At 52.0% G+C, this 12,111-nt stretch overlaps 1 protein-coding gene across 1 annotated transcript; it reads right to left on the bottom strand.

Moving 5' to 3' along the window:
- Positions 1–665: 665 nt before the first annotated feature.
- LOC117842368 (probable glutathione S-transferase GSTU1) lies at positions 666–2,806 on the bottom strand. Its single transcript, XM_034722790.2, has one exon. The coding sequence runs from the start codon at positions 1,535–1,537 to the stop codon at positions 860–862; it is 678 nt and encodes a 225-aa protein (XP_034578681.1). The 5' UTR covers positions 1,538–2,806; the 3' UTR covers positions 666–859.
- Positions 2,807–12,111: the final 9,305 nt, after the last annotated feature.

The raw sequence follows: 12,111 nt of genomic DNA, 5'->3' as shown, positions 1-12,111 counted from the left end.
CAACTGTTGCATACGAGATGGTTAAACTGTGGGGGTTTTTTCCTTGTGACCCTGCTATAAGATTTAATCCCAAATAGATGGCAATACCGCATGTTAGTTTCATGTTATTTGTCCATCTCGTCCAATTTGCATTAGAGGAAGCGCTGGCAAAGGTGGAGGGAGACCTTTCGGTCTTCAACCCATAACTCAAGGTATACTGAAGACACAGTAGTATTCTTTTAGCAGATGTCCAATGTTGTATGGTAGCCAGGTAGGTGCATACAATTTGTTTTCCTGGAACAAGTGCACGTAAAATTTGACATACTTTGTTCACCGAAAAAGCAAGATTGTCTCGTTAAAGTCAGATAGCTTTTTGACATACGTGGCAGTGTCTTCTGGGCCAAGTGGACCTCCAAGATTGGTCCCATAGCTTTTTTGCTTATGGAGAGGGGTCTGGAGTTCATCCCTATCACGATCATGATCAGAGCGGAGTGCGAAAACTGAAAAGTAATAAGCAGCTTTGGCCGTCAGCTAGCCATGCTATAATACTAAGCTTAAGCTATGCAGCCAAAAATCCTTAATTTGTTCAGTCAGCTTTTGCACGCACGAACATACTCAACCTAATTTCGCAACAAAAAATAAAAGAATTGCATACTCAACCTAACGATGAACAATGGCCAACCACAAGAACAGAGCACTGACGAAGATCCTTTATTCAGTTCCAGCACACATGGAGAGTAGAGGCAAACTAGCTTGGACATTTGGTGCTGCCGTCCCGTCTTCGCGGACTCTAACCAAATCGATGAACAATAACCAACCACAACACCAAATCAAGAAAGAAACCATCGACTTGCATCGTGACGGATCCGTCGTCGCTCTACTACTTGTCACCGTACTTGTCCTTGAGATAGCCGATGAACTCGTACACCTTCTCCGGCGGGTGCAGGCTCCTGGCAACGCTCTCCCTCTCGCCACACCGCTCCCCCCACGCCGCCAGCCTCGGGCACACCTCCTCGACGCTGAACTCCCCGAGGCGCTCGTAGCCGAGGAACCACGCCGCGAACGGGACGATGGCGAGGTCGACGAACCCGAACGCCTCGCCGGCGAGGTAGGGCTTGTCCCCGAGATCGGCCTCCAGGATCCGCAGGGCCTCCACCATCTCCCTCCGCGCCTGCAGCTGCGGCTCCGACCCCGCCTTGCGCTTCCACAGCCGGGTCCCGCACTCGAACACCTTCCTGTCCGCGTAGTCCGCCCAGAACCTGGCGTGCGCGCGCGCGTGCGGGTCGGAGGGGAGCAGGGCGGGGGTCTCCGGGAACGCCTCGTCGAGGTAGTGGAGGATGACGAGGGACTCGCAGACGGGGCGGCCGCCGTGGAGGAGCACGGGGACCTTCTTGTGGACGGGGTTGGCGCGGAGGAGGAGGTCGCCCTTGTTGGAGAGGTCCTGCTCCAGGGGCTCGTACGCCAGGCCTTTCTCCGCCAGCGCGATGCGGCAGCGCTGCGCGAACGGGCTCACCCACAAGTCCAGCAGCTGCAGACCCTCCTCCTTCTCCCCCGCCATTGCTGATTTGCTTTGTGGTGTCTTGTTTCTCGTCTCACTTTGCGTGAGCAGGCAGCAGCTGTGGAAGTGAGGTGTGGTGTGACCGTGTGGAGAAAGGCTCGAATTTATAGGGAAGGGGAGGCCGGAGAAGAGCTTGGCTCAAGTGTCACGGCTTGCGTCACGAATTGCCTCTGAGATCGTGCAAGTGCACAACGGATTATTAGCGCCTACAACGTTAGACAGCAGCCGCACCGGCCACAGAGGATCAGGGTCTGGGCAGCGGGATGCCATAGAGGCTGACGCCAGCGTTCCAACGCAGCTGCTGCAGTCGCTGATCGGGCCTAATGTCAAGTTCAACCATCGGTCGCGCGCAGAGCTCGTCGCGACCGATGCGCGGTCGGCGCACGTGGGTGGGCCCGCCCGATAACTGTTCACGCGCTGTGTCTTCTCTTCTATCCTTCTCCTCTCCCGTCCCGTTCTCCTTTCCTTCTCTTTTCCCCACCTGATCCTGTAGCTCATCTGCTGATCTGCGCGTGGGAGGGGGTGGCGCTGGCCACGGACGCGCGGAGGCCCGCGCGTGGCGGCAGGCGGTGAGCGACGCGCCGTGTGCTGGACGCTGCGCCTCGGCAGGCTGCAGGCGGCGGGCGGCGCCGCCGAGGTCCGCTATAGAGGCTCAGCCTGTCCGCACCGGGAACCGCGAAACAACGATCCTCCGGTACCGCGGTAGCGGAAAAAATTCCGTACAGCGGTACCGGGAGGCCTCTGGTACGCCAGCCCCTAGCGGACACTTAGGGCGCCCGCGACCCGTCTCCCACGCCCCCCAGCCCCAACGGCCACCTCCTCGTGCCTCCGCTCGGCCTCGTCGCTGCCGCTGGACCCCCCCTCGAACCGCCGTTGCCGCTGGACCGCCGCCGGTGGATCTGTCGCAGCCGGTGGATCTGTCGCCACCGGATCCGTCGGGAAGGAGGAGGGGGCTCTGTCGCCGCCGGATCCGTCGGGAAGGAGGAGGGGGCAGCAGCGAGGAAGGAGGAGGAGGCGGCGTCTGCGAGGAAGGAGGAGGGGGCGGCGTCAGGAGGAAGGAGGAGGGGCCGGCGGAGAGGAAGAGCCGGCGGGTGAGGCGACGGCGGCGAGGAAGGAGGGGGTGGCGTCGGCGAGGAAGGAGAAGGGGGCAGCGTCGGCGAGGAAGAAGGAACGAGCGTTGTCGGGGAGGAAGAGCCGGTGGGGAGGTGGCGGCGGCGAGGAAGGAGGAGGGGTGGTGTCGGGAGGAAGGAGGGAGGGCGCCGTCGGGGAGGAGGAGGAGGGGGAGGGGGAGGGGGGTGGCGGGGAGAAGGAGGAGGAAGGAGCCGATGGGAAAGAGAGTTGGGGAGAGAGAGAAAGGGGGAGGAATGAGAGGGGGTGGCGGGGAGAGCGAGGTGTAGGGAGGGGAGGAAGGGGAACAGTTGGGAAGAGAGAGATGGAAGGGGAATAAAATATGGGGTAGTTGGTATAGAGTATGGAATATAGAGTAATACGGGTGCGGGAGAAATTGGTATAGAGAAGAGAATCTTAATAACTAGGATAGTATATTCTTTTTAGAGGATGAAAATAGAGTATGACGAGTGCGGACAACCTATATTGCAGCAAGGAGCTCCCCGCATGGTGACCAGGCAAGCCAGGCACGCGCATACCGGCGCGACTTGAGAGCCGACACATTCCGCACATCGCGCCCACGGGCGCTCCGGGAAGGACGGGTCCCAGCCACCAGAACGGCTCCCACTTTTTCTATTTTTTTATTTGATTTTTCTCTAATTTGTGTGTTTGAACAATTTGTGTTCATAAGTTTCTGCACATAATTTTTTCTACAAAATTGGTGTGTCATATATATTTTGCACATATTTTTTTTTCATACCTAACTTATGAACACAACTTTTGTGTTTATTTAAGTTATAACTTTTGTGTTTATTTAAGTTTTGTATACAAGTTATGTTCATAAGTTAATGATATATTAATTTATACACATAATTCACATTTATATAAATTTAGATATATATGTTTTCATATACTCCCTCCATTCCTAAATAACTTCGTTTTCGCTTCCGGAGAAATAACTTTGACTAAATATATATAAAAAATATTAATATTTATGATACAAAATTAATATCATTAGATAGATATTTGAATCTAGTTTTTTAATAAATTTATTTGAAGATACAAATGATGCACATGTTTTCTACAAATTCAATTAAACATGTGGCATGGAAACCAAAAGCGACAGTTATTTAGGGACGGAGGGAGCAAGTATTTTTAAAGTTCTGCATATAAATTTTTGTGTATAATTTTTTCTTCCTGTAATTTCTTTTTATCGTGAATGAGAAAAAGGTGGGAAGAAATGGGGCTGTGAGGAGGAGGTTTCGAGGTTTTCCGATGGACAGTGATGATTGGACCAGGAGAAAAATGGCACGCACCGCACACAACAGCTGTCGCTGACCACCTGTCGTTAGCGGTCGGAAATAGCATGCCAGGTTTCGGGACTGTTTGGCTCCAGTCACGGCAGATGTTTGATACTAATTAGAACTATTAAATATATATTAATTATAAAATCCATTGCATAGATAGAGGCTAAACAGCGAGATGAATCTATTAAACCTAATTAGTCCATGATTTGACAATGTGGTGCTACAATAACCATTTGCTGATGATGGATTAATTAGGCTTAATAGATTCGTCTCATGAATTAGCATAGGTTCTGCAATTAGTTTTATAATTAGCTCATGTTTAGTTCTCCTAATTAGCATCCGAATATCCGATGTGACACTGTTAAAGTTTAGCACTTCGTATCCAAACACTCCCTTCGTCATGGCACGCACAAGCTGTGAATAGCAAGCCCCGTTTTACTAGCCCAACCCATCCCTACCTACCGTTGTCAAATGGTTCGTGGATCTGATTTAGGCCCTGTTTGGATACATAGTGCTAAAATTTAACACTACATTTTTAGCACACTTTTAGCACTTGAACATCCAAACAGGTGTGCTAAAAGTGGTGTGCTAAAGTTTAGCACATCCATTTTCATTAGCACATCCAAGGGGTGCTAAAGGGTGCTAATAGTGCTAAAAGTGATTTCCCTCTCCACTTTTTCCCACCGTTGCCCACTCTCTCTCCCCTCCCGTGTAGGATCCCGCCACCTGCCTCCTCCGCTCGGCCACGCTGCCTCCGCCGGCCCTGCCTCCTCCACCCGGCCTCGCGCCTCTGCCTGCCCGCGACACCGCCTCCGCCGGCCCCCTCCTACTCCGCCTGCCCTGCCTCCTCCGCCCGGCCCCGCCGCTAACACCAGGTATGAATCCGCCGCTCGTCTGTGGCGGGGAGGCACCTCCTCCGCCATACGCGCCGCCGCTTCGACCGGCGCGCAGCACGACGGCGACAAGCCCAGAATCGAACTCCCCGCGGTGTTTACCCTCTTCTCCGAGGCCGCTAAGATCGACGCCGCCTTCTTCATCGCCTCGTCTGGTGCGGTCTTCCTCCTTGGTTCGTTTGGCGGGTTCGGTGGTAGCGTCGAGGGCCTCTTCGGCGGCGGGGGCGGTGGAGGCGGCGGTTGGGGTGCGGGGCGATGGTGCCGACAGCGGCGGTGGGGCCTTCTGGTCCAGCTTGTTCTCCTCCGGCGCGGCGAACGATTTGGAGCTTGCTTGATTTCTTGAGTGGGGTACAAGAGCAGAGGGGTATAATTATCTTTTGCAAATCAATGTGCTAAAATTTAGCGTACTATCCAAACAGCTCTAAGTGCTAAACTTTAGCATCCAAACAGGGCCTTAACCATTGAAGCGTCCCCACATAAGTAGAGACTAAATGTGTTGCAAATATCAGTCCCAGGAGGCTGATAGCACATTTATTCAACAGATAATTCAGTTACTGTACAACTCCCGAGGGAGTGGGCGTGAAAGCCACGCAGCGATAAGAAACAAATAAATAACAACGGCTAACCAAGCGACTGCCAAAAGACAGCACTCATGACTACACGGCAGCAGAAGCATCTTGCGAAGGCCAACACCACAGGCAGCGTTGGGTGCGGACACAACCTCCTACTCAAAGTCCTTGGCGACGAAGTCCGGGTCTTGCTCTGTAGCAACGAAGCAAGGGTGAGTACAAAAGTACTCAACAAGTCCAACCCCATCCACGGAGGGGGATACAATCAAGAATATGCACAGGATATAGCAAGGATAGGCTAAGGTTCATTTGCAATAAAGCTAGATTTTCCACACATGCACGGGTTCATTTTCCAAAAGAGTTTTGCAAAGCTTTTCCTTTAGTAACCGAAACATTGAGTGGGGTTGATCCTACACAAAGGATCCAAATTTTATTGCTATCGGACTCCCCGTCCGCCATAGCTCACGGCACAACTGTCGGACACTTCAAAAATCCAACACACACACACCATGAAACCATCCATTCCCAAGTGCTAGTTATGTGACCAAGCCGTAACTCGTCCAATGCCGTGGACACAGCTACCCGGATAGGTTTTAACTCTGCAGAGGTTGTACACTTTTTCCACAAGTAGGGTACCGCAGCACGATCACCTTAGTGCCGGTGCGGATCCTAACAAAGCCATTACCCACCTTAGCTAAGACTGATTAGTCCACATGGAAGCACCCAACGGGTTAACGCCTCATCCACGAGGCCGTAACCGGGACCTAAGTCACCAAGATCTTACTCCTTTTCCATGGGCTCTCGTTGCTCCCCAGCACACCCGAAGACTAACAGTTTAGCTAGTGGGATTTATGCTAAGCTGTTGCCCATACAACGGTCGACTGGTTGCACGATGGTTGAATTAGGCAAGATGACACATCAACTTGGTCCTTAATCATGACAAGATGGATATCTCCTAACTTTGCTCAACCATTAAGGTACGAGCACAACGATCTAGCATTTCACACAAGAAACACCCATCCATCTTATCTACACATTCCTTACCTTTGAACCCGGAAACCCATTTTCCCATTTGAACACACTCACGCATTTATTCTCCAAATAAATCATTGTAATCATGATTGAAGTTGAGTAACAAATTACTAAGCATTCTAGCAGTAGTTATCATCTAAACAGAGCAAGTCATATTTAGATACAAACATAGGATATCAAGGAATATTCGTAACAATCAAGGGGTGGCTATCCAACCATGTCTTGCAATAAAACAATATACATTTTATAAAACAAGTCGATAGGTTGTATTGAAAAACTAGGAATTGAATATGCATCAAAGGGTGAGATTGGACTTGCCGTCTTCAAAGCCTTCCGGGAGTTCCGGCTCGTGCTGCTGGTCCTCGGGCTCGGGCTCGCGGTCAAACTCCTCCTCGTGCTCCTCCTCGGGTACTCCGCGATCGACAGCACACACAGACAGGCACACAAATAAATACAAGAAAATCAAATTTTACCCGTTGAGCTCCGAACAGAAAACGCGAACGAAAAATAGGTAGGATGAGTATTTTTGGGAAATTCGGATATGGATCGGCGGAAATATACTGGAGGATGACGTGGTCGAATTTGGGATTAATTGGAGGAAGTTTGGCGCATGAAATGACGAGTTAAACATGAATTAGGGTCTTAAAAAGGAGGTTTAGGACTGATTTGCGAGGAACCAGGGACCTATTTGTAAATATTTCTGAAGGTGGAGGGGCTTACCCGTGAGGTTTCTTTTGAGAGAGGTGGGAGGACTATTTCGCGAATAGTGGACTTCAGGGGGTTAGATCGGAATTTTGGGCTTTCTTCCTCCTTCTCCCCGTCCGCCATAGCTCACGGCACAATTGTCGGACACTTCAAAAATCCAACACACACACACCATGAAACAATCCATTCCCAAGTGCTAGTTATGTGACCAAGCCGTAACTCGTCCAATGCCGTGAACACGGCTACCCGGATAGGTTTTAACTCTGCAGAGGTTGTACACTTTTCCCACAAGTAGGGTACCGCAGCACGATCACCTTAGTGCCGGTGCGGATCCTAACAAAGCCATTACCCACCTTAGCTAAGACTGATTAGTCCACACGGAAGCACCCAACGGGTTAACGGCTCATCCACGAGGCCGTAACCGGGACCTAAGTGTGGCGGAACCACCTCGGATTAGCTTGATTAATCAGAGTTTAGCCGCCTAAGATGCGACACTCCTGATTAACTCGAGCTAACACGAAGCGCCGTCGGACTTCATCCGATTTAACCACTTAAACAGGATCGAGTTCAGTAAACCCACACGAAGGTGAGCGGTTACAGAGAATACAACGAGTCCACGGATTTTAAACAAGTTTTACTCATTTTGGTTCCACCTCAAAATCCAACATTAGGATTTACACACAAAGATCAACAGAGAAAGCTAGCGGAAGACTTCGTCGGGGTCGGATGTCCGGGCGAGGCCAGCCAGAACATCACTGAGTCCTCTCCTCGCCGTCCGAGGAGGGGTCCCACTCGACCGTCCAGCCTGGCGGAAGCTGGGGCGGCCAAGCGCCAACAAGGGAGGGGTCGGGAACTGCAACTTCACCTGAAAAACAGGAGCCACAACAAGGCTGAGCTACTAAGCTCAACAAGACTTAACCGGGGAGGAGCCAACTACTCTTCCAACTAGACATGCAAGGCTTCTTGGCTGAGGGGTTTGTTTTGCCAAAGCACTAAGTAACCTATTTTCAAGTTTTAGCTCCGGTTCTAGATTTACTTACAGTCTAGGTTGTGCAACCTATTCTAAGCAAACATCGAGCCAAACAAGTGTATAGATAAAAACAACAACATTGCCATCATCAGATTCCTTATTTACTCAGAGTGACATAGCGATCAAGTAATCTCAAACTGTGAGAGGCAGACGAATTGATTCGAGTTCTTTAACCATGCATGGTGAACCTAGCCCCACGACATCCGCGCACCCGGAGGTCGCTTCCTGTGTCGGCCTTCCCCATCGATCCCCTAACCCGTGTCGGGCCCATTTCCTTTGGTACAAGGTTCCACAGACCCGGTCTCTGCCGTTCTGTGACCACGCTTTGCCACCACGTGCAACAACCAGCAGGGGAAACTCCGTTCCAAGAACAATGGGGCGACCGCTCACGTCTAGGTTCAATCAGGTACTAGGCTTCCTCATCCCATACTAAGTATGAGGCTAGTACTTTCAAACACTTGATCACGAACACCACCACTGTCGGGCCTTAGCAAGTTTTCATAGACAGACGGGGCGTCCATCCGACCACCAAAGTGTTACCAACCCTGCCCCGTCCATCGTCCTTATAGTTGTAACAGGAGAGTAAACATGCAACTCCTACAACTCGCGAGTGACAGGAGATCACTCGGCTTTTACCGTTTCCTATTTAAGCAACGCAGCTACTCGGTCCAACAGCTAGTGCTCATATCAAGGGTTACTAAGTCATGTATCTAGGGTTTCACACAACTCCTAACGTAAATGCACAAACATGCTATTCGGAAGGCATGTGCAAGTTTGGCAAAAACACGTAGGATTTTCATGCAACCGGGGCTTGCCTGCAAACAAAGAGGGTGGAAACTGCTCGACTTCGGGGGCGGCTTCGACTTCAGCGGGCAGGAACTCGGCTACAGCTTCTTCTTCGGGCGCCGGGTGCAGCTCGTAGAAGCCGTCAGCGAGATGCAACTCTACACGAATGCAATGCAGGGGTTAGCTTAAACGTTTAAGTTGACAGCAACACTGGTTCTCCTGAGCCCAGAAACTCGCGACAAGGAGCAGGAGGTTAAGGCTGTTTGAGAGAGCTGATGATGATCATGAGGTAAGGACAGGAAGGAAGCTAGTGGTCTGATCCTTGAACTAGAGGATGTGATAACTGGGATCCTCAGACGAAAGCGCTGAAGGGTTCCCACATTTTACACTTACACCCTCAAGTTGAAGAAAAGATCACAGCCAGACCCTCGGGTGAGGCGGACAAGGGTCGGCGAACAGACAGGGTCGGACGAGACGGAACTGGGGTCGGGCGGATAGGAGGGGTCGGTCGAGGCGGACTTAGGGTCGGCACTCACCTTCTTCCTGAAAGGAAAGCTTGGGGTCGGGAAGAGGCAGACTTGGGCGTGGAACTAAAGCTTCGATCAGGGACTAAGATTGGCGATACTCCGGCGGCGGCGCTGCTTCTTGCGGATCACAAGAGAGCTCTACGCAGCACAAGGAGCACGCTGCTGGTGACTTGGTTGAACTGAGAAGGAACTGGGAGAAGAACTTTTCAAGAACTGGGTGGGTGGCGCTAGAAGCTTGAGCAGGGAGCTAGAGGAAACTAAGGGCAACAAGGGCGGAGGGAACTCCGGTGACGGGGGCATTCCTTTTATAGCTGCTGGAGCAGAGGAACGGGAACGTCGCGGAGAGAGAGAAGGGGAGCGGCGTGAAGGCTGGGGAGAAGCAATGGAGTACTCTGCCATGGTGGCGATTGAGCAAACCGGGCGGTGCTGCAGAACTCCGGGGGTGACGCCAGCGATCATTGCGCTACTTCGTCAGGGCGGCGTAGGCGCGGGTAGACCGGTGGTTGGGATTTGGCGGAGAGCGGGCGTCGCCGTGCGGAAGAAGTGATAGAAGCGACCGGTTAAACGGCGCTAGAATCAAGGGCGCACAGGTGGGAGAACAAGCGGACGCGGCGCGGGGGAGAGCGCGGAACAACAGATTGTCGGGCGGCTCCTGATAGAGCGGGGAAAGGGACTGTCGCGGCCGCGGTCGGGGTTGGCGGTTGGGGAATCGTCGTGTAGCGACGACCGGGCGGCGCAATTGTTGCTGGAAGGGACGGAAAAGACGGGCGACATCGGTCTCCGGGGCCGGGATCTGGTATTGCGATGATGGGCGCGGGAGACGAGGGTCTGCAGAAAGGGGTGCAGAGGGCTTCCGCTGCCATTGGGGAAAAGGGCGCGGGAACCCACTTGGTCGCTTGCCAGAGACAAAACTGAGCGGTGGCGTCGGAGAAGACGAGCCACGCGGCAGGAAAGCTCTGAGGCGGCCATGCAACTCGAGTGCGGCTGGTGCGGGGGATCTGGAAAAGATCTCACGGGTCCACCGGGGGAAAAAGATCGGACGGGTGAGGAAGATCAGCAGGATCCGACGGAGGGCTGAACTCGCCAGGGTCGGAAAGGAACGAAGCGGTAGGGGTCGGATCTCAGGGGTCGGGACTGGCGGAAGACTGAGCGCTTAGGTGCGGTCAACAGAACTACTGACTGAGGTTAAGGGCTGAGATCAAACCTAACTGGGAAAGATTAGGGGTCGGTCATTACACTAAGTCACCAAGATCTTACTCCTTTTCCATGGGCTCCCGTTGCTCACCAGCACACCCGAAGACTAACAGTTCAGCTAGTGGGATTTATGCTAAGCCGTTGCCCATACAACGGTCGAGTGGTTGCACGATGGTTGAATTAGGCAAGATGACACATCAACTTGGTCCTTAATCATGACAAGATGGATATCTCCCAACTTTGCTCAACCACTAAGGTACAAGCACAACGATCTGGCATTTCACACAAGAAACACCCATCCATCTTATCTACACACTCCTTACCTTTGAACCCGGAAACCCATTTTCTCATTTGAACACACTCACGCATTTATTCTCCAAATAAATCATTGTAATCATGATTGAAGTTGAGTAACAAATTCCTAAGCATTCTAGCAGTAGTTATCATCTAAAGAGAGCAAGTCATATTTACAGACAAACATAGGATATCAAGGAATATTCGTAACAATCAAGGGGTGGCTATCCAACCATGTCTTGCAATAAAACAATATGCATTTTATAAAACAGGCCGATAGGTTGTGTTTGAAAAACTAGAAATTGAATATGCATCAAAGGGTGAGATTGGACTTGCCGCCTTCAAATCCTTCCGAGAGTTCCGGCTCGTGCTGCTGGTCCTCGGGCTCAGGCTTGTGGTCAAACTCCTCCTCGTGCTCCTCCTTGGGTACTCCGCGATCTACGGCACACACAGACAGGCACACAAATAAATACAAGAAAATCGAATTTTACCCGTTGAGCTCCGAACAGAAAACGCGAACGAAAAATAGGTAGGATGAGTATTTTTGGGAAATTTGGATATGGATCGGCGGAAGTATACTGGAGGATGACGTGGTCGAATTGGGGATTAATTTGAGGAAGTTTGGCGCATGAAATGACAAGTTAAACATGAATTAGGGTCTTAAAAAGGAGGTTTAGGACTAATTTGCGAGTAAGCAGGGACCTATTTGTAAATATTTCTGGAGGTGAAGGGGCTTATCTGTGAGGTTTCTTTTGAGAGAGGTGGGAGGACTATTTCGCGAATAGTGGACTTCAGGGGGTTAGATCGGAATTTAGGGCTTTCTTCCTCCTTCTCCCATGAAACACAGAGAGGGAGAGTGGGGAGGAGAGAAGGGCCAACGGCGGCCGGCCGGCTGGCCTCACCGGCGGCGGGCCATGGGCGGAGGAGGTGGAGGAAGGGGAGAGGATCCCATTTTTCCCATTACCTCGGGCACTTGGAGATGGGAGAGGGGCGGCCGGCGGTGGTCAAAGTGGCGGCGGCGCTCGGGCGGCGCACGGGCGGCGGCAGTGGCTGGGCGCAGGGAGCAAGGCAGGGGAGGGTAGTGGCGCTGATGGTGGAGGATGGGGCGTGGCTTGGGAGAGGGGCGGCCG

This window comes from Setaria viridis, chromosome 2 (genome assembly GCF_005286985.2).
Source record: "Setaria viridis chromosome 2, Setaria_viridis_v4.0, whole genome shotgun sequence".
NCBI classification, from domain to species: Eukaryota; Viridiplantae; Streptophyta; class Magnoliopsida; order Poales; family Poaceae; genus Setaria; species Setaria viridis.
This window is presented reverse-complemented; position numbering and strand designations above follow the sequence as displayed.